Consider the following 27,799-nt stretch of genomic DNA (forward strand, 5'->3'; position numbering starts at 1 on the left):
AGTAATTTGTAATTTTATTCAGTTCTCATTTTGTAAAAGCTTTTTTGTAAATTTAAATTTTATAATGTACCTATTTTTTGTTGTTTTGTTATCTTAGTAATACTATTATCAACCACCATTTACAAAGCCAACTAGAAAATCCATACATCATTAATATAATCTATCGAACGAAGCTCACGTGAAAACAATTTATTCTACAAAATGATATCAAATAATTTAGTTCTTATTTGCATTTTAATAATTAATGGGTAATTAATTTCGTAATAACTATTTAACATCATAAAGATTGTAGTTGTTATAAAAAAACTATTTAAAACACAAAAGGTATTATTACGAATAGGGTGACCATAATGTGGGTTGTGGCGTAAAACTTTTTGGAAACCGTACTTTATATTACTAACAGAATAATCATTCGCTGATTCGTGGAAATAGTTTTTCGATTTGTATTAACAATTTTATAAGAAACTAGCAAACCCGGCGAACTCCGTTTCGCCACCAATGATTTTCCCTGTTTTCCTGATTTTCTCTTGAATTTTCTTTGCTATAAACCTCACGGAGCCCGAGACCTTTCCAACGAATGCAAAACCGTGGAAATCGGTTCGTGCGTTCTGGAGTTATAGCGTCAGGAAGGAAAACCCAACTTATTTTTATATTATAGATAATAGAACGTAAATGCTAATGAATGGCTTTGGGAAAAGGATAGTACGGCCATGCCGCTTTTTTGCTCAACTTGGCGGGGGCACTACCATGCCCCCTAATTAAGCATTATTTAAGTAACTTGCAATGTCTTACAAGTTATCGTAGAAAAATATCGTTTATGACATTTGATAAAGTTTTGATTTTGACTACTTAGGTACTACTAGTGGTCAATATCCGTCGCTATAATAATTATAAAATTTTGTTTTTAGCAATTATATAAAGGAGGGTCTATGTACAATGCATCCTCCTCCTACTGAGTCAATTGAAGAATTGAGTCTTGTATACGAAGACGATAGAAATGCAATGATTGCAGTAGCTGAGAGAGGCACGTTTAACATATTTTGAATAAAAGTATTAAGTACCAAAGGAAAATGTTTGCCGTTCAATGTGATTTGTGTTAACCGAAATGAAATAAAATAGGTCCAGTGCAGTTAATCGATTAAACAAATCACATAGATAAAGTACATAGACATACAAAACACCATACACATATATTTTTTTGTTCGTCTATGGGCCAGTATATATCCCTCAAAATCTTCGGAAAACCATGGAATTTCAGTTTATTACCGGTTATGCCGTAGTATATCTTCTATTACAAGATAGGCTTACCTATAAATAAACCTGTCATGTTGGTGATAAGTCACTTATGGCTCAGATATCTAAGCTAAGTAATTGAGAAAATTAAATCTCACTGCCGCACTCGGAGACATTTAATGATTATTTAACCCAGTCCTTAGTAATTATTTTCGATCCAAAACCGTAACTAAGAAATTATTTAAGTAATCATTAAATGTCTCTGAGTGCGGCAGTCAATTAAACAAGATACAATTTCAAGCACCTATCGAAAAAAAAATCCGAGAAGATTGTAGGTAGGTATATTAGTTACTAGAGATGATTTCAATGTTTTCATTTGCATTATAGACAATTTCATCACATACGAGGAATTTTATGATGAGCTTGACAATAGATTAGGAATAGAACAATCAATGAATATGATTTTCTTCGGCCCACCAAGTTCTTTTTTAAGACTTGACCCTGACTCAATTTTGCACATATTAACGCATACAAAAAAATACATGGTACCAATTGGTCGAGCTTTACTAGCATGGGATATTATAACAGGTAAGGATTTCTTTTACAGTTTTAACATGATACCTATTTGATAATGTTGATATAATCTTCAAGTTAATGAAAGAAATATATTGGTAGTTAAAAATATAATGCATTATTACAGATGGAAAAACTGCTGCCTTCTTGCAAGGCCGTGAGTATTTAGCTTTTGGATCATTATTGGATGTAGTGCCAGAAGAGGATTTGTATTATGTTAACTTTGGAGATCCATCAGTTCTGAAACATTTCGCTTCTTATTATATCAAATTGCAACCCAGAAAGGTTACAGCATTTCAATATAGGAATTTTTATTTTATGGCACCATAAACTATTTTAATTTATATACGTTTTTCACTTACAGTATGGTATCTTAGCAGCAGCCTACAGACGGTATTTCGGGGAGTCATGGTATCACAACAGCTCCCTTATCAATGAACTCGGCTACCTTCTCTGCGGTTTCCCAGCTTCAGACTTAGCAAAAATATCTCCTACTACTTTCAAAGAAATAAGTTACGAAATCCTTAGCAAAGCTGGAAAATGTAACATAAAACAGACTAGGGTAATAATAATTGTTACCTATATCAAATTCCATTTACTTATTATTCCTTTAAGATTATTTTAATAATTTGTCATTTTTCAGGCTCTTTATGCGATAGCTGTTCATCGTGACGCTTATGGTGAACCATATAAATGGTCATCGCATGAAATAGGTCGACTTAGTGCTCTTTTTACGTGTAAGCATATTTTCGTATCTATTTCTATTTTTCGTTAAGCTTTTGTTACATAAATGACAATATTTGATGTTGCTCTATAGGTATACCTAAAATTGATATTAGCTCGATTCAACTTGAAGCCGTGACAGCAATTAGTCCAGAAGTTATGACTGCAATGAATAAGGAGAAGTTAGAGTATTTTACGAAGCAACAAATACTACGAATGAATCCCAAAACTCGACGGATTTACATTTTGAGAATGCAGTTAAAACATACTTATAGTATGAATGACGTTGCGAGGCAGAGTAATAGCAGAATAAATAAACCAAATATTGTTTTGCCCTTTGCTTTAATTATTGTCACCCTTATCTACATCAATTTTTAAATTTTGTTGAATCCGCACTCTCATATTGTTATTCAATTTGAATATGTACCTAGGATTTACGAAATATATCATAAATATTTATATTAAAATTGTTTTATTTCGTAAAAATAATAAAATAGTATGAAGAGGTTTCGTCAAAATGCGAACTACGACTAAAAGGATTAAGGAAACGGAAAACATGTAACGTTACTTTTATAAACATTTCTTTGAAAGAACTTTACAGTAATATTACCTGTTTAATTTAATAAATTAAATATTAAAATTTACATTTGTATAGTCTTTATATCTTACTATAGAAACTTTTGAGAATAAAATTCTGACTGAAGTAATCATGAAAAGAAAACACTGTTCGTTCGCGTTTCAAATTTTAAACTTACTTCCTGATCAAATTGCATCCTTTTACTGGCATTGATTTACTTTTCTTTTTACAAAATAACTATTAACATTAAAAAATATCGTATTATATTTTATTAAAATAGCTATTACTTAAATTCATGTAAGGTAATCTAATTGAATTATTTGATAAGTTAAAATTGAAGGTCACGGGGTCGAGCTTCCATTTTGTTGTCAAATCGCCATTTTCTTTTTCTGAGAAAAATATCGACTCCGCTTGTTTCTTTTATTGGGAAATCACGGACAGCGCGTCTACGTCGTAAAATATTTTCGTAAATATTATTGTAAGAAAAATATTTTTATTGGCTAAAAATGCCTCCTGTTAAGCATTATTCGTCTAGTGAAGTGAATCAGTATGAATTATCATCAAGACTTTTATCCCTTACTGAAAATAATACCTCCTATACTCTTACTCAAATAAATGGCCAAAGGATTTATAGAAAGGCTCCTCATGCATGGAGTGGTCCAGAACCTTCAAGGAATTGTGAGGTAAGTTTGACGTGTAGGTACTTACCTACTTACAAAAATGTTATTTTTACGTACCTACCTACTTAGGTAATAAAACTAGCTTTTTTTTTGTCTTAATTCGACGCCCTCGTCTTTGGGCGCCGGATAATTCGTAAAAGCTCATGAACTAAAGTTTAAATCGCTGTCGTAGCGCGGTTTTGTTTTACCGGTTTGACGCTATTCTTTTGTGAAGCCCACTGCGCAATTTGGTAGATGTACCTCGGACCAAACCAAAGGTGTGCCGTATCCATCTGTGTATCTGTATCCATCTGTAACTATCCATCCATCCATCAAAGCATTCCATCATACTTAATTAAGAATTTCTTATTAAAATGGATTAATTGAAAATACGAGCATTGACTGCACTCTAGCAGACCAACTGCAGACAGTTGCCATCGGCGTTGTTATTCTGTTATGTTTAAGAGTAGATAAATATAGTACCCGCTTCCCACGTGTAGTTCGTATATAAATGAACAATTTATTAATTGCCCTTTACACTGCTGAAAAATTTTTCCGACGTATTTTGGCGCCAAAGTTACTTAAATCCACTTGGACAGTGCATTTATTGTCGAAATGTTGACAGCCGCCTACTGGCAGCTACCTGCTACTATATCTACCTAGGGTTGCCAGGTCGCCAAACCTAAAAGCCGGACAGTCCAGCCAGCTTGGCCGGACATGTGAGTATAAAAGGTCGAACACCTATAAGATTGGGAATTTCGCGACTAACTAATTATTGTTAGGACAAAAAAAGGAATATCAAAACCAAGCGTTTTTATGTTTACCATAAACCCAACAAAAGCCGGACACCATCCGAATACTATTAATTTTGGCCGAACACGCAATCAAAAAGCCTGATCATGTCCGGCTTTATCCGGACGCCTGGCAACGCTATTACTTACCCACTATGCTTAGTAGGTCCCGAACTGGGATTCGATTCCGAGATTTAACTGAGTCTTACCTACATAGTTTATTGGTTTACAGATTAGGAGCGAAACATAATAATTATGTCGAGTGTTTTGTTGCGTTGCGTGTGTGTTTTTGTGTTGCAACTTGCAACTCTGCCGCGGGATACTTAGGCGGCTAGATGTAGCGCTCGCTACACTCTGTGGCTGTTGATACGGCACTTTGCGTGTGCTCAAATTTCATTCGGCAAACTACTAGATGCTCGCTTGGTTCTTATATTAAGTCCTGACTGCCAATAGAAAACTGTTGAACTTCAACAGTTTGGTCTTCGAACTTCAACAGTCTTAAAACGAAAGTTTGCGCTAACTATCAACATAATATTGTCAGTGCCGGCGTTAGGGGGGCGTGAAAAAATTAAAAACTACTACTAACACTTGATATTGCTTCCCTCAAGTGGGCGCCACAATATTTTCGCCCGGGGTGTCAGTGGCCCTCACGCCGGCACTGAATATTGTGGGCAATATTTTGTACAACATTTTGCATGTCCAATTGACTTGCGATACGAGGCTTTATTTAGTAGACGAATCTGGTGACATATTTAATATTAGCCTCGAATTGTATCGTAGGTACAGCAATAGACACGCAACGTTGCACAATATCGCGCATCGTGTTAGTGGTTTTATGGATAAGTCGGCAAATTAACAGACGAATCACCTGATGGTAAGCAATTATTGTGCTTATGGACATCTGAATAAGAGAATTTGAGATTCGGGGATTGGAGAGGTTGGGCGGCAAATTTGACCTTCAGTAACCTGTGCTGTTTCATGCCGATTTTTATTCTGAAGTCGTGGTAGCACTCTGTTCTAGCTGGTCCACTCCAAAAAGAAGCGTGGTTCTCCCAGACTTAAAACCATTTCATTAGCTAACTACAACAGTTTAGGTTGTTTTAGTGGATAGCAGCTGCCTCTAATATTATTGTATTGATATTAATCAGAATTAACTCGTTATCTTGTGCGCCTTAAACTTGCACTAAGCAAATTGTTTCTTTCGGTTTCAATACTCTTTATATACCGTAGGTGTTTATTGGAAGAATCCCTCATGACTGCTTCGAAGACACTCTGGTGCCGTTGTTCCGTCAAGCTGGTGAGCTGTTTGAGTTTCGGCTCATGATCAACTTCTCGGGCTGGAATAGAGGGTAAATAAAAGTGGAAGAAAAGATTGTATTATTTTATTACTTTATACGCATGCAGCTAATGTTTTACGTTTAATTTTGTTCTTGTTCAGATATGCCTTCGCGATGTACACAACTGATGCCGAAGCAAGCAATGCTATTCGTATGTTTAACAACTACATGATAAGACCTTCTTGGCAACTGGGTGAGCGATAATCTGTTGCAATGTTACATAATTACAGTGTTGTCTTATATTTTTGCTTAGGAACATTTAAAATCAAATAAATCGTTTTTAGGTGTGTGTCCATCCATTAATAATTGCCGCATATTCATATCACGTATACCACCGACTACTCCGTCTGCGGAGATTATCCGCTTGTTATACGCGCTGACGGACGAAGTGCAAGAAGTGCGTATCCGCCGGTCGATTGCTTCGTGCGCAGCAATTGTTGAGTACAAATCTCACCGTGGTGCTGCTATGGCCAGGAAGGCCTTGGTAGCTGCCGCTGCTGCTGCTTGGGGATGTGGCGCTAGACCTGCTGTGGACTGGTCACTCCCACAGTCACCGCAACTGCTCAAACAATATCGAGAGGTATTTCATTTCTACTACTAAAAGTTGTGTGTGTCGGGAGTTGACGATATGGTTGCTAATCTCTATTATATTAAGGTGGGACGCTGGACTCCCGAACGTGGAGTGGAGTTGACTCGCGCACCCGAAGAACCCGCAACTACGTCGCCGCCGCCTGCTGCACCGTCCTACACGCTTGAACCATGGTCTCAAGCGCGTCGTCTGCGCATGATTCATGAAGCCCAACGTAGTGCCGCTGCTGCTGCTGAGTAAGTTTTTATTAAATCTTAAATTTGATCATTTTGCTCTATTATTTATAGGTAGTCATCATTTTATTACCATAATCATTGAATAACAGAGCTGTTTGAAATTGTAAGTTTCTTTGTCGTAACAGGTGGTCAAACCGTATTAACAACGGCATGGAGTCTCTGGTATCGTCTATGACTTCGCTAGGTTTCGGAGGTGGGTTGGGGCTAGCAGGCCGTGAGGCTGGTGTCTGGGCACCCCCTGGAGCTCCTGGAACTGGTCTGGGTGCTCCTCGCATGCCCACACCACCGCAGCCGCGTGACTTTAATCCATGGACTGCGCGCCATCCGCTGCAGGAGTTCATCACTCCCGGCAAGGATAGCCAGTGAGTGCATGCGCTATTTGTTCTGAAACGGGACAGTTTTACAATTGTATTGATAAATGATTAGTGGTCCTTGTCGTGCAACTTAATTAAGTTACAGTTGTAATTACAACTATTTGCCGCGAAGCCAAAATTCGTAAACTAGGTCAACTAAAGAAAGAAACACACGGCAAAAAAAAACTAATGATTTCAAAGGGTTCCCAAATACTAGCCATGAATACCATGTTTAACCATCTCATAATAAACGCGATATTCATCATGAAAATCAATATACGCGCCGTACAACTGTCCCGTTTCTCCGATTTCGTTTAAGTTTTGTTGATGTTGATTAATTTATTGCATGATTAAGGGTGCACAATGTTTGTCTCGTTAGCATGTCGCACTTAGAGTGAGTTTGATGGAGTGTGGGAGATACAGAACGTATACAGGGTGCAGATTTGAAACCATGACAGAACTCGGGAGCATGTTACGGAAGTAAAAAATGTTCAATTTAAAATAAGGTTTCTGGCCAATAGTTAAAAACACAGCTATAATAAATTATTTAAGATTGGCCGTCTTTCAGAATAATTCGTCACCGGCGATTCTGAATATTTCAGAATCGCCCAACATGTCACGCACACAGCGTAACAAGACAGCGTCGAAGGTCAGTGGGCGGGGCTACGCGAGACGCCGCGCGAGTAGGCAGTTAGAAAGCGAAAAGAAAAATAATCACCAACATTTATTTATTATTTGATTGTTAACACATTTTCAATAATCTTAGAGTGCAGAAACAATCAATAAAAAAGTAGTACTCGTATCTTCAAAGAAAACGTAGGTATCAGCTGATTCATAACACTTACGTACCTAATGATTTACTTATTACGTTTTATTGCAATCCTGTTGGATACTAATAATTTAAAACTTAGTTATTTAAGGTCTGAATTATGAAAACACATCGCTACGAAAAGGTAGGTAGGGATCTAATCCAAACGCTCAGCTGTTTGCGAGCATAATCTTAGGTACCACTACCTACTAACTAATATCAACAAACACATTGTACGTAGGTAAGTTCAACCCAAAGTTTTATTCGTGTTTTAAATCGAATGATGTAAAATTTTGTTTCCTATTTGAATTAAGTCGACTTATTAGTAACTGACTATAAGTTTACTTATTATTCTGCGCCATAGGTACAGTATTTATCAGTTGATTCATAATAGCTAATGAATTATGATGTATTAATTAAATTTTATTGGCATCCTGCTGAATACGTAAAACAACCAATTTCAAACTTAGAATCGTAAGATCGGGATAATAAACACACATGGGTAAGTAGGTAGTCCAAGCGCTCAGCTGTTTGCGGGCGTGATGTTAGATAAGTAGTTTACTAACGTATTCTGTCTACCTAGATACATTCAGTTCAAAGTTTTAAATCTAAAAATGGTTTCATCAGCACAACATACGTACGTACTACGTACCTATCACCTACTTTATTGTTAGTTTGTTATTGCCTAACTAACTTCTAACAATTAGTATACTACTTACCTACTTATTATCATTTCATGTATGTTCCTGCGGTAGTTATCAGCTGATTCATCGTAGGTACTAGTTAAGTAAAGATTTGCTTATTACGTCTTATTGCAATCCTGCTGAATATCGCTCAGCTGTTTGTTTCATTTTTGTGTGTTGGAACAATTTCTTTAAATTCATCGATCCTATTGATGCGTTCTTAATCCGATCTAAAATAAACTAGTTTCTGCTAGCGGTCTAGCTATTTAATCAGAATATCGCAGTGGCGGGCAACAACCGATACCATAACGAGTCGCGGGTTCGATTCCAGCATGGAACAACTCTGTATAAGTACCTAATCCACAATTTGTTGTATCGGGTCTGGGTGAGACGTAGTTATGTGAATTCAGTAGTTATGTAAAAATTGATATTTAGAGAGCCAAAACTACTAATGTAATTTGAAAGTTAATATCAAAATACGCATTGTACGAGTACGTAAGTGTCCAAATGTTTATTCGTGTTTTAAATCGGTTGATTATAAAATTGTCGGTCAGTGGGTAGCCTTAGGGGCGGATTTGTCTTTCCTATTTATGCATTGATATTCCGCATACATACCTACGATAGTTACCAGCTGATCAGCTGATTCGTAATAAGTACATACTAAATGCGTTTCCTATTGGTGTAACTAATAAACAATTTCAAACTTAGTAATGGGCCAGTGGGTATCCTTAGGGACGGAATGTACAAGTAAATAAATTACATAAATATCTACCTGTGTCACTCGGAGTCCGGAGATTTTGTTCGTCTTCGTAATCTACCTATGCACAGTAACATAGGTATGCACTACGTCACTGATTGACTATGTAACACTAAGACACTTATTTTGAATGTGTTTCAAGCACTAAACTTCTTACAGTCACTGGGTAATAGCCAGCATACGTAATTGTCATGCCTGTGTAGGTATTTTCTGGACGAACATTTGAATAACTCGACGGAGAATTTTTCTACCGGTGGCGGGAAGGTAAACTACCTAGACTAAGTGTCTGTTATCATCATAAACACTAAACTTTGATAATTAATAAGACGGGAGTTCAAGGTCATGCATAAGAAATTTCGCAAGCGACTGCCACCGGCAGTGCCAAAACATAAACTGAATGCGTGTGCGTGCGCGCCACAGGGTGAGGGTGCTAGGGGGCGGGGCTTGTGGAGCGTTCGCGTTTCTTATTGGAATTTTAGGGAATTGGTAATAATGTCAAATACGTGTTTGAGTTTGTGTGCGTGTAATAACAGCGTTTTACCTGAAATAAAACGCTTATTAAATACTTACCTTATTTGAAGCTTACTATTTGAGATAGGCCCTACCTGATTTCCGGCTACATATGTCCTTCTCCTTCACTCTTATACGTCTGTCTCGCTCGCACTATCCCCACCAGGCAGGTCCGAGCTCGGTTGGAGGGTCGAGGACGTTCTCAAATCATTGAGTCGAAAATACCAGGCAGAAATTATTTGTAAGCTTCAAATAAGGTAAGTATTTAATAAGCGTTTTATTTCAGGTAAAACGCTGTTATTAAATTCTTGACCGTTATTTGAAGCTTACTATTTGAGACGTGTTTGTTATCGCCTGGTGGTGGGGACGCCAATGTGAAATAAAAGCCATTTGAAAGATAGTGTGATATTACATAAAAATCAGCTTTAGTATGTGTAAGAAATAAATAACACTTTATATTATGGGATCATACTTTATTTTCTTTACAAACAATCACTAACAAATCTTTACTAACAACATTCCTCTGTTACAAATAATCAATCAATAATCAATAAAAATAATTGGTATTGATAATAATAATAGACTTTAATCAGCTGGATTAAACATTCTGGTAATGCTATTGCAAGCAGAGGCTGGCACTATCTCTCGTCTGTAGAAACGTGTAAAGGTATCTTTAGACTTCCAATTTCCTCTGGACAAAATCTCATCCAGAGGAAAGTTATCAGACCAATTTTTTGAGGATACAGCTGAACGTAAACTTCCCGGTGTAACAGGTATGCCAGCCTCTGTTAGCACGGTTTTAACCCATCCCGCAATCACAGTGCGAGAGGCCGCCTTTGCTTTTCCTCTGATATTGATAAATAAGTTGGGACAGTTAACTGAATCTCGTCTGTCTTTAAGGAGATCAATTAATTTTCTGACCCAAAATACTGGATCCAGATTTTTACAAGTAGTATTAGGTAGTAACCTCCAACCGGATTGCCTATGAGTGTCACTATCGGTTTTAGAGCCAAACATTGGTTTTAAAATAATGTTACTGCCGTCATCGACACAATGATCTGAGTCTACTAGCAGCAATGTCAGGTCATGAACTCGTCTGCCGGAGCACAGGAGGAGGAGTGTTGCTGTATGACGAGAAGCAGCGAAAGGGTTATTTTCATCTACAGTGTTTGAGCTTAAGAAGGAGGTCAGTGTATCTATATTCCAGACTGGAGGCTTATGGGTGACCGGTTTCTTTAAAGCTATTGACTTTAAGACGTGTTTCACCAATGTATGTGAACTAATTTGTCCAGCATCTTCGGCATTGCACAGAGTAGCTACCACTGATTTGTGAAGCAAAATAGTGTTATAAGAAAATTTGTTGATAAGATATAGGTCTGCTAGATATCGAGCAACCATGGGCCCTGTAGGGTGAAAGGGGTCCAAATTATGCTTTTTTGACCAAGATACCCATCGATCCCATGCGACCTTGTAGGTTTTTAGGGTCGAAGTACGCCACGAAGATCTGAGTAATCGTATTTGATCCTCATTCCAACCCGTTAGACTTTCCGCCCACCCCCACACTTCCAGACCTCGAGCGCCATCTCTTGGACCTTGGGGGGTGGCAGGCCGGTCGTGGTGTCTATTAGATACTCCTTGAGATTGATGATCGACCACGGAGATGCTACTGCTCGGGCTTTGAGATCGGCCCGCCAGAAAACTCGACTCCACCGGGGGACGATTAACAGGTACAGCCCGGTCGCCGTGTTGAGATGGGCCAGCACCTTGGGTATCATATATGGTGGTGGAAACACCCACGCAAGGTGATAGTTCCACTGCCGGGAAAAGGCATTGTGGAATATCGCTTGGGTGTCTGTCAAATCCAGCGACACGTAGTTGGCTACCACGTTGGCCCGACTGGACGCAAATAGATCTATTACCGGAGTGCCAAACTTGTGAAATATCTTCGCCGTGCAAGCAGGTAGAAGATGCCATTCTGGTACTCGTTTGTGTCTGGACAGGTGATCCGCATGTCCATTGTAAATGCCGGGTATATAATTGACTGTCAGGTTTATCTGATGAAGGACTAGTAGGCTGAACACTCTCCGCGTTACATCCATCAGAGGAGGCGATCTTGTGCCGCCTTCGTTCCGCAAGTAGGCCACAACTGTTCGATTGTCGCACTGGAACAGAACAGTGGACATGCACAGTAGAGGACCGTGGGTTTCGAACACCTTTAAGATCGCCAACATCTCTTTGATATTGCAATGTAGATGCTGCTCTTGAGCAGTCCACAAACCTGACACTGCGTAACCGTCCACCTGGGCTCCCCAGGCTAGATCGGAAGCGTCTGTGGTCACGAAATGTGTTGGTGGTGGGAGATGGATTGCAGATGCCTGGTGACAGTTGTGAAGCCACCACCGAAGCTCTTCTAGAACATCGTCTGGTAAGCTGATCGCCTTCCTGACTGGAATCTTTAGAGATGCATTTAGGAGGCTGAGCAGAGAGCGGTGATGTAGTCTGCCCTGTGGCACAGCAAAACTCGCAAAGTTTAGAAGGCCCACTAGGCTTTGTAATTCTTGCAGACAGGCCTTGCCCAAGTTCAGCATTGCAGAGACCTTGTGGATAAGATCTTTGGTCTTGTCTTGCGGAAGAGATTTTTCGTTGTCCCAGGGATTCCAGTGAATTCCCAGGTACACAAGACTCTTTTGCGGGGATACAACGGATTTCTTTAGGTTTACCTGCCACCCTAGATATTCTAGACGGTTCAGAAGTATGTGAACATGAGATTGCAGAGTGTCCTTGTCTTGGTGAGCTACCAGGAAGTCGTCTAAATATACAATTATGCGCAGATTCTGCTCTCGCAATGTCTGAGCTACCCAGTTGCTTAGGGAAGCAAACACTTTTGGTGCTGTACTGAGGCCGAAGGGTAGGCAGGTCATTTCTAAAAGTTCCCCTTGATAAATGAGGCGCAAAAATCTTCTGTGTGCCGGATATATCGGTAAATGGAAGTAGGCCTGCGATAGGTCTACTTTGCAAAGCCAGTCGCCTGGCTGGAGAAAGTCTGGTACACGAAATACATTTATTAGGCTGAAGGGTTCCGTTATTACATAGTCGTTTAAAGCTCTTAAGTTGAAAATTGGGCGATCGGATCCAACGCTCTTTGGCACCAGAAACATTGTTGACAGGAAGCTCGGGGAACGCGGCACTGCTTCTAATACCCCCTGATCTTTCATCTGACTGATGAGTGCAGACATCGATTTGGACTCCTTTGTGATGTAAGGTCCTTTCCTCAAATTTGGCAGCATTAGAGGTGGTTTTAGAAGAAAGGGTATGCGGTACCCTGTTATTATGCGCAACAGAAAGTTTGGAGCTCCCATTTCCTCCCATCGGTCGTAAAATAGTGCCAGTTGACCCGCCCTGAATTGTATCGAGTCAGTACTTACGGTTTTTGTTCCCAGAGTTGTAGTCAGAGGAGACTCCGGGGCGTTTACGGTTTCCTTTCTCTGCTGTTTGTAGTTTTGGTGGCCACCACGTGAGCGAAAGGAACCTCTACTGTTACTTGTAGGTGCCGTGCGACGGTCACTCTGATTATTCTGTCGCTGAGGACGATCATGATAGCAGTCCTGCGAGGACTGGCGATATTGATAATGTGGATGAGGCACAAAGGTGCAGCATCCATGGCTGGTACCCTGCGAGGGTCCATGATAAAGAGCCGACCCCTGCGGGGGGTGGCGAGCAGCTTTATTCGGTCCTGCTTGAGAAGCAGAGCCACCTGTAGGTTTGGTTAAAGGAACGAATGCCTTCTTAACTCCACCCATTTTTTCAAGGGCAGCGGTAAACGACTCATTCTCAAATAAATGGCGATCAGATGGTGGGATCTTGCGTAACGTTGCCTTTATTAAAGGATCACGGACGTGATTAGTTATTCCATCTCGGCGCATTTGTAAAATTTCAGCCCTGTGTCCACAGATAAGCTGCAACAAATCTGAAGACACTTTTTGGAAATCACCATTAGAGAAAACCTCCGTGATCTTATCCTGCAAGCTATTAAAATTTAAATCCTGTTCTGCATGAGCCCAGGATAGTAGTTCTGTCAAGGTAGATGATAAGGCCTGCCTCTGTTTCAGCGCACAAAAAGTGAGAGCGGCGTAGGCTTTGTCAGCGTAGGCCAAATGGCGCAACTGATCATATGCACGAATTTCCTCGTTAGCCTCCAGGTCAACAAAACCAGGCGTATGGCAATATGATTTTTGTACTTCAGAATACCTGACCTCACTCCATTCACTTTTATTAAAATATTGTACATCCTGAAGGGCTTTCAATAAATTATCGGGTGCCTTGGGAACCGCAGGTTCTTTCAGTTTTGTTTCAATATCGAAATTGAACGGCAGTTGAACCCGAGTAGGCTCACCTGCGTACGCGTCAATACTATCATTGTATAAGATTCCGCTCACATTGTCATCAATCAACGCGTCATTGTCTACAACTGAAGCGGGCTCCGCACTACCACATGGCACTGATGATGATAAAGTAATTTGATTTCGTAACGCACTCACCTCTCGGAATAACTTTTGCATCTGCCGATTGTCTTTCCGTGATTTGCGACTGTGTTTGCCCCCCCTTCTTTTGTGGTGACGGCCACGTTTCTTCTTTCGGTCGGAGGAGCTCGCGGAATCCGTGGAATCTGACGAAGAAGGACTGCTACTAGATGATGAACTCCTACTCACTGACCGTGTACGTTTCCGTGAATTGGACAGAACCGCTTTGGATACACGATCCTGTGCACAGTCATGTCGTGGCTCCTCAACACTTGCGTTGGCACATTCACTATTGTTATTTGATTCGTTCATCCTAAAAGTAAAACACTTTTTTTTTTTTTTTTTTAAGGTTAGGTATCTGTAAAACACAAAAGATTCACAACTAAGACACAGTATAATTATGACACTTTATACTGAGACTAGGAGAAAGGACAATAGGTAAATGTTTCTAAAATAAAGAGAAGCAAGGAAAAATAACGCTAAAATACGTTACATACCTGCGTAATAATTTGAACAAAGTATAATATAAACGTTATATAAATTCGAATTTAAACACGAACGGTAACACCGTTAAAAAATTTTATTAACTTACGCGTAGGTGATACTTCTTTTTACGGTGAAGACAACCGTACTCGCCGGAAAACAAGACGCCAATGATTTGAGAACGTCCTCGACCCTCCAACCGAGCTCGGACCTGCCTGGTGGGGATAGTGCGAGCGAGACAGACGTATAAGAGTGAAGGAGAAGGACATATGTAGCCGGAAATCAGGTAGGGCCTATCTCAAATAGTAAACTTCAAATAACGGTCAAGAATTTAATGCCGCGTTTTAAGCTAGTTACATAACGTTCGAAATGTGATAGGCGTAGTTCTCACTTACGGATTTGCGAATTTTACAAAAAAATAAAAAAAAAAAAAATCCCGTTTTTTTTATTGATTTGGACTCAGAATCGATAGCCGAGTCACCTCCTTGAATGCGTCTCGTTTTTAAAAATACACCCTGTATATTTTGTAGTAAAGCTTTGTCTGAAGTGTATTTTCTAAAGCATATTATAATTTGTTATGTGTTGAATTCGTCTCTATAGTTGATATGGAGCTCAAGTTTTTAATTCTAATACTAATCTTGCGGTAACATTTAGGCGTAGTTGTCTGCTTTGGAAACTGCATTCTCAAGGCAAGAATCCATGGCATGCTATTCTGTATGACGTCATCAGTACGCATCGCATGTAGGCATTGCTGATGATGCAGTCCGTATGAGTATGAGTAGTATGAATCCGTTGCGTGCGATGCGTACAATGTGGGCCTATGGACGCGTACCTTTATTCAGCTTTGGGAGTGGTGTGTGCTTTTTTAACTTTTCCGACATTAACTGGTATAAAATGTACTGAAATGAATATCTAAACAGTTACCATTCAGTCATTGTTACAGTTTGCTAAGCAAAAATGTTCAATCGTGTTTACGAAATATTTATTTTACAATATTGGCAGAAAAGCCAATGAATACACAATAAAGTATTTATTTGGTTTCTCGCTTTTATTCCTTTACAATGTTTTATAAAACGGGACAAATCAAATGGCCATTATATTCGTTAAATTGTTTAGGATTCTGAATGGTATAATGTTTACGTATTCGAAGTCCATTTCAGTGGCAACCATGGCATGCATACTCGTTTATATACCTATTTAATTTTTATTATTGCCAGAATCAATTGTGATCAAATTTTAAAACAGTATAATTAACTAATGAATAGTAATAGAATGTGTTGTTATTGCCCTTGTAAGTTATGTTAGTATGTGTTGCACTCATGTTTTATCATAGCTCCGTGTTGTAATCGTCTATCTCTTGCACTCCAGGTAAGGCATAAGAGAGGTAAATTTAAAAATTTTAATTTTAGACATTATTTTAATTTAATCCTAAATGTATTTTAATTAAGAATCCAATTGAACGGCATAATTATTTATGTATTAATTAAAATTTGAAGCTTTTTTAAGGCAGCATCGGTAGGTATATTTTAAGCATGAGTCTACAATATTGTTTTAATGTTATAGATAATATGAATTAAGGGCAACTGCGGGCCGTCACGTCATCGTCGACGGCCGCGTTAGGATTATTGCACTACTGGCAATCTGCATTTTTTGATGTTTTTTCAACGAAATAAATGTTCATGTTATTGTACTATTTCTGTGTATGAATAAGTCTTATTTAAAATCAGGTTTTAAGTAAATCAATTTGGAACTGTTTTCTCAGCAATGAATAAACTCAGCATTATGAAATTATCTATATGCGATTAACAAAATCTGAACATTTTGTAACGAGACCATATGAATTTATCTCTCGATGTTTTATGAGATTTTTAAATAATATTGCATGCCAGTATTGATTAATAAATTTAAGTATAATGGTTTAATGTCCACGCTGTTTTATTTCGTTGCTTGCTTTCCTTCATGTTATTGCATATTTTGCTTGATATCTTTTTGCTTGAACTTAAGAGTAATCTATTACATTATGTTGGTTCGGTTACACTATACGCTCGCTATGTAATGGTATCGCAGCTTCAGTAACGCTACTGCGAGAGATAAGCTGCAGGTGCGCAGTTGAGCCTTGCACGAGACGACCGCAGCTCGCGCGCCCACACCGAGCCGCTTAAGTTTTCCTTCAATGTCACTCAATCAGACGCACCGTGAAAATGGTCGCTAGCCTCAAACAAAACACGGCGGTCGCGTCGCGCGGATGTCTGCTCGTAAACTATGAGTGTATTATGTCACTCGCGTAACTCTGTGACTCGATTATAGTGAGACGTGTGTGTTTAGTGTAAGCCACAGCTGCCGGCCGGACCATGGCGGTCTGCGACAAGTGGGTCGCGCTGAAGATAGTCGAGTTCGTAAGTAACTTAACATATTGCAACACGATCGGTGATGCAAGCCTCTTTGATTTGGTAACGTGTTAGTGAGCACGCTTATTGGATGTGTATTGGTTGCTAGTGAACTTGTAGTTTAAGTTTTTGTAGTGGTTTTTTAGTTGTATTTATTTTAGTTATAATTATAATTTAACTATTTTTAATTATTGCGTGAACAAGTCTAAAGCTGTAGTAAAATGAAAGCTTTTATTATTATAAGATGTGACTTAAAAATAAGTAAAACAGATTAACGTAAAGCTTATTAATTAGTCAAATGGTAGAGTTTTTTAAATTAAACTTGGGTACTTCTTTTACTTGAATTTGTAAAACAGGACTGAGAAAAGGCAAGGCTATATCCGTTTAGTTGGCAATCGCCCGGATATTTCATAAATACAGGTAATTAATATTCATAACACAGCGACGGTTTAGGTTCGCAGTGATAAAGCTCGTCCGATAACAATTTTACTTTCACGCTTAACCTGCAGCCTTATCATAGTGACAACTGTTTTACAACACCGGTAGATAGGCAAACATGCTTAGTCGGTCAGAGAAAATTCTTAGAAGGTACGCAGTTGCATAACGAAGTATCAAGCGTTTACTAACTATACGAAATCAGATAAGTCACATAATAAGTACATAATCGGTTAACGACATAAGGTTCAGACTAGAAAGATTTTTCTAAAAACTGATGTTTTTATTCTTGATAAGGTTTTTAATTCACACAACTGAATATTGACGAACATACTCGTAATTAAAATTAGGCGTTACAGACAATTTTTGTTTATTATTAATTTTATTTATTGAGAAACTAACATAATTATTACAATAATATCTATACATAATTATGCTTACATTTGACCATGGTAAATATGTTTTCCATAGATTACTTTACTACTTGAACTAGAGTGATTACATTTTTCACATAGAACAAATTAAAATGATCAATCCATATGATATCCATATGATATGATCAAAGGTAAAACTTGTTGCGCTATGGGTACATCTAACAAACAATGGAGACCTCGCGGCTCGAATACCTTTAAATATGAATGAATGAGGCTGCGAACGAGCATTAAAATTTGGTTCAAACATTTCTTGCAGTCATCTGACCTTTCTGAAGCTTTTGTTGTGTTAATGGGATCACCATTTTAGGAGGTTAATTTGTTATCAAAGGAATTTTGACAAGATGACAAATAACAATATTGTTTTGGTGTCATGCCTCTTAATAAAAGCTTGCATTGTGCAATAAAATTAATGAAGTAAATGCTTTTTCTTATACAAAAACTATTCAAAGACAATCAGTGTACATTATTTTTTATTTAACGTTTAATAGGTGTATGTACCTACGTGCGTTTTAAATCATTATTTATTCCATTATACGTGACTAAATCTTCTTTTTTTCTATCGACTAGACAATTTTATTAAAAACACTACAATTTTTTTAACAGATTTAACGGGTCTTTATGTACCTAAAGTATTTAGGTACTTGTTTATCAAAATTCCCAGATTGTAATTTTTTACAAAGAGACTTGGGGTTTTAACTGCGGGAAAAAGATAAATGGTTGACGCTACCAGTAAACAATAAGACAATAGCTAGCCTTTACTGGTGTCAGCTTTTAATGCATTTAACTTCTATGTGTACCTACCTATTTACCTACATACATGAGGAGATAAAGTTGATATGATGTAAAGAATAAAGAACATAAGCTCATGCCCTATGTGGATAGAGCACTTGTTTAAAAATGTATAGTGTACAAATTAGCTATAGGTAAAATATTTTCTAATCAAAAAATAGCATAAATGTTCTTAACTTTTCAACTTATCTAAAAAATAGTGCCTCACCAATGAATCAGCAATCAGTTCTCAGTTACCAATAATTGCACAGTAACTGTAATTACCGCCTTGGGCGCGACTAGTTCAATGTCCAATAATTATTGTAATCTCATGGATTACTTGTTATGCCCCATTACTTCTATTATAAGTGACATAAGACAAATCTGGTTTATATGATCCCGCCAACAATAAAACTTTAACACGAGAATACTTATGTTCTGCCGACTCACATGACGTGGTTTGCAGAGAAGGATTAATGTTTGTCTACATACGAGTCTCCAGCTTCCTGTGACACAAAGCTCCTAGCTCATTAACCAGATGTAAGCGTCTTTGCATGAGCTAACACGTCTGATGACTGGCGTAATACTGATCACACCAAAAGTAGTAGAAACCTAAGTTGAAACTTGACAAAATTCTTTGACTACTTCCCAAAAACAAAATCCATCCGCTGAAAGTTTTGATACAATAATCAATCGTATTAGATAATTGGTACGTAAATAATTGAAACACGAAATCCTGACTAAATAACTCCGAATACTTAAGAACTAATCGAACTTAATTGGTTAACCAATTTAGTCGTCTGCATTTGTGTCAATGCACTCTTAATTGTATACCTGTTTATCTCCCGTCTTGAAGAGACGAAATATGTTAATATGAGATTCCACTCGTCACTTAACACTGCATTTCCTACTTATGTTTGAACCGGCTAGAATAGAATTCAATTCAATTCAATTCAGAATTAAATGTTAACATTAGATGAAAACTTTTTTCAAATTGTATGTTCAACAGAGCAAATTGCGGTCCTTGTACTCGCAAGATTAAGTCCTACGGGAAGAAATAAAACGCTGTTCCTACCCGCGAAAAGCTCAGCAGATCATTATGATGAGACTAAGCATTATTTTTATAACTTTGAATGCATTGCATGTGAGCAGGTAGCTGTGTGTAGAGCTACACAATTTTGACACATTTGCAACATTAAAAATATTACAGTCATCAGCGTTTCCGTATTCACCACACGCGTTATTTACGTGTAGTTACAATAATTAAGTGGCGGCGCGCACGCGCTTCTCCAATGTCGGTCCCACGGTGGACAGTGACGTCACACGCGACAATCGCCGAAGGACCGCCACTGCTGGCCCGCCTATTGTTGCTGGGACAAATGACAATAGTGATATTTCCTTTTGGGATGTCCTATACGCGTGTCACGTATCCAAGGTCTGAGTTTTTAGTTACCGACGTACACAGTATTGTCTTTTACTTTTGTATGCTTATGTGTTTTTAGAAAACAGGTAAATTGTTGCGGAAATTGGTTTTAGTTTCTATTTTTTTAATTTTCTATTTATTGCAATTATTTTACCTATTTAGAATGTCTATATTTGAATTTATTTAGTTTGATACGCAGCTTGACTTCAAACTTATTCAATTGATAAACCTTCTGAATGTAGATTTGATTTGTAGTCTTTCTATCTATAAGATTTTCTTATTGTTATTTATTTATTGTTGATCGTAGTATGAAGCATAAACACTATCCGTACCTCGTTAAGTTCTGATAACAAGTAGAAGTACTTAACTTGCCCATTCTTGCCCAAGCCTTATACTTATTCTTTTTTTCTGTTCCCAGTTGATGTGCGTCGCCTGCTTGGTGACGAAGCGTATATCTCAAGATGACGAGGCTCGGCTGGCGCTGCTGCTGCAGAAGTTGTCGCGAGAGTGGTCGCTGCTCACCTCCGTCACATGGGACTCGGTGGGAGGAGCCTTCGCGGACGCCATATACGGAGGTACGTCATCTTATGTAGGACAAGTTGCATTATATTCTTAAGGAGGTCAGAGTAATGGATACTTAGTTTAAGCGAGTAGCTTTTGATATGATTTATGGAGTCAAACTAAAAATGGGATGTTTTACTTATCTTTAAACTTATTCTGCACTATTTTTATAATAACTGTCGTGCGACATATTAAATTAACTAAAAAATATGCGGCGACGGAGCGTCGTTGCGTCTGCGCATGCTGCTCATGATGAAGAGTCCCTCTGTGACTCGAAACTAGTAGAGCGTACGTGAGTAAACTGTGATTTTTAGTTAATTTGTTCTGCACTTTCTTTTTGCCAGGTATATTTTAGTGCTAAGCATTTGTGGAAAATAAAGTAAATACTAGACATTGTACATTTCACTAAAGAAAATCCCTTTAATATCATGATAAACGTAGACTTCGTTTATTTAATCCGATATAAAATATCTTGTACGCAAGGAAGTGATTAGTGTGGAACAGCTTACACAGGAACTTGCTTTAAAACATGCCGTCTAGAAACGGCCATTGAAAGTTATAATTATCGAACTTAGTTCCCGACTATTAGTCCGCCATTTAACTCAGGCGTTGTAAGATTATACGACAGGACGTACCATTAGTTGAGTGTTAACATCATTAACCTCAAATTGACTCGTAAAAGAAATAGTTACCTAGAACAGAATAGCTATAAAAGTACCTAGTAGGTACACCTACATAATATACAGCCTATTTATTGCCTGCCAGGACAGACACATTGGCTGAGTAATTGCTTATGCGACTGTCTAGTACGAAACTATTGAGTTCTATTAAAATTGTCAGTAATGAAGAAGTATAAATAGTATAATGTAGGTAAGCCACCTTGCCTACTTGTATACCTCAAGCTGTGGACTGCCTGGCTGGTTAAGACTCCGACTCGAAAAGCAGGAGTAGGAACGGGGTGGTTTGTAGTCAGTAAGAGTCTGAAACTCCTCTCGTCTCGCCTAAGCGGGAGAAGACATCCCTTTATAAAAAAGGTAATTAAGGTTGGATATCTTGAAAAGGAAAAGTGCTACTTATGTTTACTTTTATCTCTCCGTATAAAGGCGTGAAAGGCGTAATAATTATATTATTACAATTTCCTGACAAACTTATCTAATAACTATAATCATCCCTATAAACTCAAATTACAAACAAAAGAAAATCGTGACTCTTAAACCCATAGATTACTATGAAGCGAAGAGGTGAACTATGAACGGAGGTGTAAACAACTTTAATAAATAATTACGTAATCGCTATTATTGAACTTGTGTAGCAGCCAGCAGGTACTTGCACGCATACCTATTATAATTAGGTATAGGTATCTACAGTTATTCATATATTATGTCGTAGTTATAAGTAGGTACATATAAAAGCAGGTTTTATCTTGGTATGAATGGTTTATGCACATAGCGTTGTAAAGTTATATAATTTGAAGAATGAAGATCACAATTTTAAAACAATTTCTAGTTAATAATGATGAACAAGGTTTTGAGTATGTTTTAAATAGAAGGACTAAGAGCAATATCATTTTCTTTTTAACCGACTTCAACAAAAGGAGGAGGTTCTCAATTCGGGCGGTATGTTTTTTTTTACTAATTTGAAATAATACTTTTCTAGTCTTTCTAACTATTGTACTACGATTTTAGTGTACAACAAAGTACAAATAGATTAGATAAGTACACGTGTGTACAATCACAATACTATGTTTTGTATACCTCCTATAATCTATTTGTTCAAGTGCTTGAGTATTAAATAAAATGTTGGTCAATGCTGACCTATATTCATCTTTCTATCTTGATAGTAAAACATCTAGATAAGAGAAATCTTTAAGATCTATCGCATTCCACTGTGTAAGTTTCGATATCTTAAAATAATCATATTATCTAATAAATAATAATCTATTGATATTAATTTTGATTATTGGGTGAGAATTATTAAGACATTTGATTAATAAAGGGTTGTGGGGACACATGACAAGTGACAGATGGCAGAAGTCTCATAGACATAGATGATCGACGATTATATCAACGGATGACGCTATTTATTTATTTATATATGCTTTATTATACACATTTAAGTAGCCTAGGTTACATACATTTTTAGTAATATACAAAGCGGTCTTTCACACATGGGAATAAACATGAAAAGAAAATCCCAACGAGCAACAGTTGGGCAGTAAGCCCGTCAAGTATGATCAGCTCGGCTGGTCGGAGGATCCTTCTTTTCTTAGAGAAAACTCTCTGTTCCTAAAGGATTAAGTAGAAGGATACTATTGCATTTAATTTGACATAATTTGAAATTAGAGTAATATTGACTTAACTAGACAGAAAATGCATAAATAAGGGTCTCATACCAGAATTTCTCAATAGAAGACCTTTGGCCCTTAAACTAAGCGATACGTGCTACACATAAACAGTGATTATATGACAATTTGATGGCATAATGTCTCTGTTGGCATTGTAGAATTAACTCAATATAATTGTAGTGGCCACAGTAAAGTTTACACCTCGCCACGGGCTTGGCATGTTACGCAACGAGTGTTATGTGTTCGCGTTCCGGCGAGGTCGCTGTTTTATGGCATTCGTAATCTGGAAGATATCGTGTCTATTAGGTACTGTTTGGATATAGGCTATATGGGGTCAAACATTTGATTTAACATGGAATTAGGCTTTAAAACACTTTACTAAAGACAGTTCAAAGATAGTTTAAAATCTTTGAGACAACAAATATGTAGCGAAAATGTAGTTTTGCGTCACATCTGTTAAGTTCAAGTTGATTAAATATTTTATGATATTATGGTATCGAAAGAGAAACCAATCATTACCTGAGTTGCCGATAGGAAAAATTCAATAATACTTTACCCACCTCGGGAATCGAACCCAGACTAATTATTACCTACTCGTCAGTAGCCGATGCGATACTTGCAACTACACGACTATTATGCAATCTAATAATTACAAGTATGTAATTAATTCAAAATAAATTAAGTTTCGGTAATTAATTGATTAATTGTAAAGTTAACATGTTTTGACGTATTGTTAATTAACTTGTATTTGATTACTGTTTTAACTTGATGACATTTTACGGTTAGATTATCTATTCTTTGCTTTGGTGGGAAAAACATTACCTTCCTCTCTTCATAATACAAGAATATGTTGTTAGCTAGGAGTATGAGTAATGCCTAACAATACAATGAGACATTAGAGCTTGACTCTAGTGCTTATAATAAGTTAGTCACCCGAAGCTACCTATCGCGTGTGTCTTATTCATAACAGCCAAATTATTAAATTACAATGCCGCAGTTTTCCTTAAAACTGATGGCATGACAGGACACAAAGACACAAATATTTTAATTTAAAAATTTTTGCTTCTTTATAGTATTATCGTAGTAATACTAAGTACTTATATACTTATACACAGTAACTACTTACTGGTCGCCGTTCAAGGGTAGTAGGAGAAGGGTTTTCATTGCAACAATATTTTACTATTCACTTGTAGTATTACGATGGCCTATGCTCACAACTTTTTTTAAACGCGCCGTCGAGGTAAACTGTAGCGAGTTACAGACGCGATAAGCACGCAACTGCCTAGACGCAGCCTGTAGACCTATTGTACACCTGGCGTTCCTTGTTTGCGATACAGACGGATCCCTCAATCACATTTGTATTTATGTTAACGATTCCTTAGATTCCGTGTGTCTGCAATGTGATGCAACGCGTGTGTCAATCGATACAATTTAAGTTTTATGGTACTATTATACTATATTTATTTAAATGTTGCGATATTAATTAAACTGATTAAAATTATTTTGTTTTGTCACCAGGCTACGTGATCATCACCTTCGGGCTGATAGTGGCGCGCGTCTTCCAGGAGATACCGAGAGGGAGGCGGATACTCGAGGGATACTTCCTCGGGTTCGGAATGCTGTTCTTCTTGATCCTTGGTAAGTTATTGTCAATTATTTAACATCATAAAGTATCAACTTCATTTAATTCTGTGCCCAATTCTAAACTTAATCGTAAACGGTTACTCAAAATATATAAAAATAAAAGATTGTTCTTTCGAATTTCTTGAACTATCGAAAATCTTTTGTTAAGCGTTTCAATAATATTTTATCTGAATATGAACTGAATGTAAAAGTTGAAATCTCATGCTTAGGAGTAACACATCCATTAGAAAATGAGAAGTTGTTATATTTTATAGTCACAAACAAATATCGATGTTGTTAATGAGTTCAACCGATTCATTGCTCTAACTCTAGAGTCTATTAAACCGTCTTCAAGCATGCGAACCGCACTATTTCAAAATATGTAATTAAACGCTCAACGAGTTGAAAGCTTTCGTTTTCAATCGATTTATTAATGTCGAAAGTGTAGTATTACGAGAGTTACATCACACATAACGATAAATTAAGGCCATTGCATCAGTCACATTATTTTGTGTTTTAATACCAATGGGACAAGAGCTAGAATCGGTAAATAATTACTTGTAATGGGATAAATTAGTCATGTTTTAATATGAATTTTGTTGTTCACAGGTGGATTAGAACTAGCATCCCTTGACTCCGTGCCGAGATCGTTGGTGGTGAATGCTTCAGTCCTCGGCAGTTTTTCGCTTGCCGTCGCCGCCTTGTTCCTCATAGACCTCATGGGCCCTCGGATATACACCACCACACAGAACTCACAAACCGACACCGGTGTCGTGTCGTCGCCCAAAAGCGAAAAGAAAGTGTCGATTATCTCATCACCCAACCTAAATGGGAATATGCCTAAAACTGATTTAGCCAACGGCAAGCCAAATGGACAACCTAATGGCCATGCTAACGGGCATGTTCCCCCCGAAAGACCAAAGGACTTGGATTTGGAGAAGAATTTACCTGACAAGGATACAAAGAAAGAAGAAATGACGTTGTTCGGACAGTCCAAAACGAGCTACCCTAATTTTGAAGATACTTTAGAGAAAGATGAGTTACAAAAGTCTAAATTCGGATCGATTCGGAACGGTTTAGAAGCTGGGAATTATGTGCGACTGAACGAACCCTTGTCTATCCCTGATAAATTCCACTACGAGCAAGAGTTAGCCAAATTCAATGAAAAGTACCTCAGAGACTACCTCGATAACTTTGCAGGTAAGCTCTCAGTGAGAGAGGACTACTTGCCTGAACCGCAGACGCCTGTATTCGCCAAAGTGAAGACTGGACGATTAAAAGACTTATACGACGAAATGTCACCAAGTTACGAACAAAAGCGGGCTAAATCACCGACTCGGGCCAAGACAGTACCGTCACCGACTTTGCAACAACTCGAAGACTACTTGCGAGGGTCGACAAGGTCGAAGAGGGCGGATACGCCGGCTCTATTTCCCATGGAGCCAATTGAAGAGAAAGAAACAACAGACACGGAAGGCAGAGCATCCGGCACCCCCACGGATCCCGGATACGTGCAATACACAGCCGGCAGGTGGCCAGACAAGACCAGAGATCTACGGACACCGAGACACAGTCCGACCAAGTAGTGAATAAGTTATTTATACAACGACGCGTGATAATCTTGAATGCCATGTCTGGCGGCGGCAGAACAAATTCATCGTCATGTCCTGTACATAATGCCGCGATGAACAATGACTGACGAACTTTTAAACCACCTTTAGTGCGGGTGTATGTAAGACATTTATTTTATAATTAAGTGAATAAGAATACTAATAAAGTTTTTGCATATATTTCGTCATAATAACGAAACGAACAACTCCCATGTATTTTAATTATACTGCCCCCTAATTCAATTACATTTGCGTTTTCTCACATCAAAATTGCTAAGTTGTTTGAAAACAAAAGAATTAATGACATACCAAGGTAAAGACGTAATTTCATGGTAGCTATTGACTTGTAGGAAGTTCGTTGCTCCAACGAATAAGTGGAAGATTGGAGTTAATTTTAAAATAATGATCTTGTGACACATACATAAAACACATAGTTTACTGCACACATTTAAGTGCCGCATACATTAATTTCCGTGGACTCTAATTACGTCGTATAGTTAATAGTTACCTGTGTTTGCTTCTGAAGGAAAAACATGTCATTCATAACTGTCATCTATGAGTTATAATATCACATTACATAGGCAGTAGGTATATGAGTAGTCGGCGAGTATTCTGTTAATTGCCAAAAACACCCGATCTGTGAGACCAGCACAGCATAAAAAATATTTTTTATATTTATAAAGGTTAAAGGTTTACATACTTTATATTTAACAACTTTTGGAATTGAAGACCACTACCACATATGACTCGAGAATTACTTGAATCACTAAACGTTGGATTACTTGGTAATGTAATGGCTAATTACTTAGATCATTGCATATAAACTTGGAACGTTTCCGATATGTCCAACTCTCAATGGCAAATAGCTCAATGTTGTTGCGATTTTTAATTAAAAGTTTGTACTTAGTTGACTTATCAACCTACAATTAGGTCACGAGTGATTGGTTGTTACTAAGGTGTACTGAATTAAAACCATGTTTTGTAAACAAACACGTATGTGTCGGATAACGCGGCAATAATATTGATCCACCTGTTTGCATACATATACATAAAATGCTAAGCTTCATACATTTTCATGTGGAAGTATCTAGAGTTGGCATGATGTCAATACGGAACAGCTAATGTGTAGTGTACTTAGTACATTATATACTTATATTGAATAGAAATCAATGTTTAATCATGCAGATATACTGATTCAATGCTCTAATGCTTTGCAACAAAGATCATTGAGCTTCGCTATTCTATATAATTGGGATTTAATTATGATGACTCTTGCCTATATAAAGATTTATGGTCTACTGCTTGGAAAACTCATTTTATATTAGACATAATAAGTGCTAAGACTGATTAATAAAAGGAATAAATCTACCATTACACCCTTA

General features: G+C 37.7%; 3 protein-coding genes across 3 annotated transcripts; all 3 read left to right on the plus strand.

Annotated features, from left to right (window-relative positions):
• Positions 1 to 11: 11 nt before the first annotated feature.
• Positions 12 to 2,954, plus strand: LOC118264600 (uncharacterized). The gene is made up of 7 exons (XM_035577159.2): positions 12 to 248; positions 909 to 1,024; positions 1,621 to 1,821; positions 1,934 to 2,091; positions 2,171 to 2,368; positions 2,450 to 2,543; positions 2,624 to 2,954. The coding sequence occupies exons 1-7, from the start codon at positions 202 to 204 to the stop codon at positions 2,905 to 2,907; spliced, it is 1,098 nt and encodes a 365-aa protein (XP_035433052.2). The 5' UTR covers positions 12 to 201; the 3' UTR covers positions 2,908 to 2,954.
• Positions 2,955 to 3,337: 383 nt separating this feature from the next.
• Positions 3,338 to 7,496, plus strand: LOC118264774 (probable RNA-binding protein 46). Its single transcript, XM_035577402.2, has 6 exons — positions 3,338 to 3,789; positions 5,787 to 5,905; positions 5,995 to 6,086; positions 6,178 to 6,473; positions 6,549 to 6,718; positions 6,844 to 7,496. Exons 1-6 carry the CDS (start codon positions 3,613 to 3,615, stop codon positions 7,082 to 7,084), a joined length of 1,095 nt encoding a protein of 364 aa, XP_035433295.1. The 5' UTR covers positions 3,338 to 3,612; the 3' UTR covers positions 7,085 to 7,496.
• Positions 7,497 to 16,938: 9,442 nt separating this feature from the next.
• Positions 16,939 to 26,624, plus strand: LOC118264654 (uncharacterized). Its single transcript, XM_035577239.2, has 4 exons — positions 16,939 to 17,228; positions 20,698 to 20,854; positions 24,703 to 24,822; positions 25,417 to 26,624. Exons 1-4 carry the CDS (start codon positions 17,184 to 17,186, stop codon positions 26,391 to 26,393), a joined length of 1,299 nt encoding a protein of 432 aa, XP_035433132.2. The 5' UTR covers positions 16,939 to 17,183; the 3' UTR covers positions 26,394 to 26,624.
• Positions 26,625 to 27,799: the final 1,175 nt, after the last annotated feature.

This window comes from Spodoptera frugiperda, chromosome 26 (genome assembly GCF_023101765.2).
Source record: "Spodoptera frugiperda isolate SF20-4 chromosome 26, AGI-APGP_CSIRO_Sfru_2.0, whole genome shotgun sequence".
NCBI classification, from domain to species: domain Eukaryota; kingdom Metazoa; phylum Arthropoda; class Insecta; order Lepidoptera; family Noctuidae; genus Spodoptera; species Spodoptera frugiperda.

Coding starts and splice junctions, on each gene's coding strand:
- LOC118264654 (XM_035577239.2), top strand. CDS start 17,184: ATGGCGGTCTGCGACAAGTGGGTCGCGCTGAAGATAGTCGAGTTC. Junction 17,229..20,697: donor CGCTGAAGATAGTCGAGTTC/GTAAGTAACTTA, acceptor TTCTGTTCCCAG/TTGATGTGCGTCGCCTGCTT. Junction 20,855..24,702: donor CGCGGACGCCATATACGGAG/GTACGTCATCTT, acceptor TTTTGTCACCAG/GCTACGTGATCATCACCTTC.
- LOC118264600 (XM_035577159.2), top strand. CDS start 202: ATGATATCAAATAATTTAGTTCTTATTTGCATTTTAATAATTAATGG. Junction 2,369..2,449: donor GTAACATAAAACAGACTAGG/GTAATAATAATT, acceptor GTCATTTTTCAG/GCTCTTTATGCGATAGCTGT. Junction 2,544..2,623: donor ACTTAGTGCTCTTTTTACGT/GTAAGCATATTT, acceptor GTTGCTCTATAG/GTATACCTAAAATTGATATT.
- LOC118264774 (XM_035577402.2), top strand. CDS start 3,613: ATGCCTCCTGTTAAGCATTATTCGTCTAGTGAAGTGAATCAGTATGAA. Junction 6,087..6,177: donor AAGACCTTCTTGGCAACTGG/GTGAGCGATAAT, acceptor AATCGTTTTTAG/GTGTGTGTCCATCCATTAAT. Junction 6,719..6,843: donor AGTGCCGCTGCTGCTGCTGA/GTAAGTTTTTAT, acceptor TTGTCGTAACAG/GTGGTCAAACCGTATTAACA.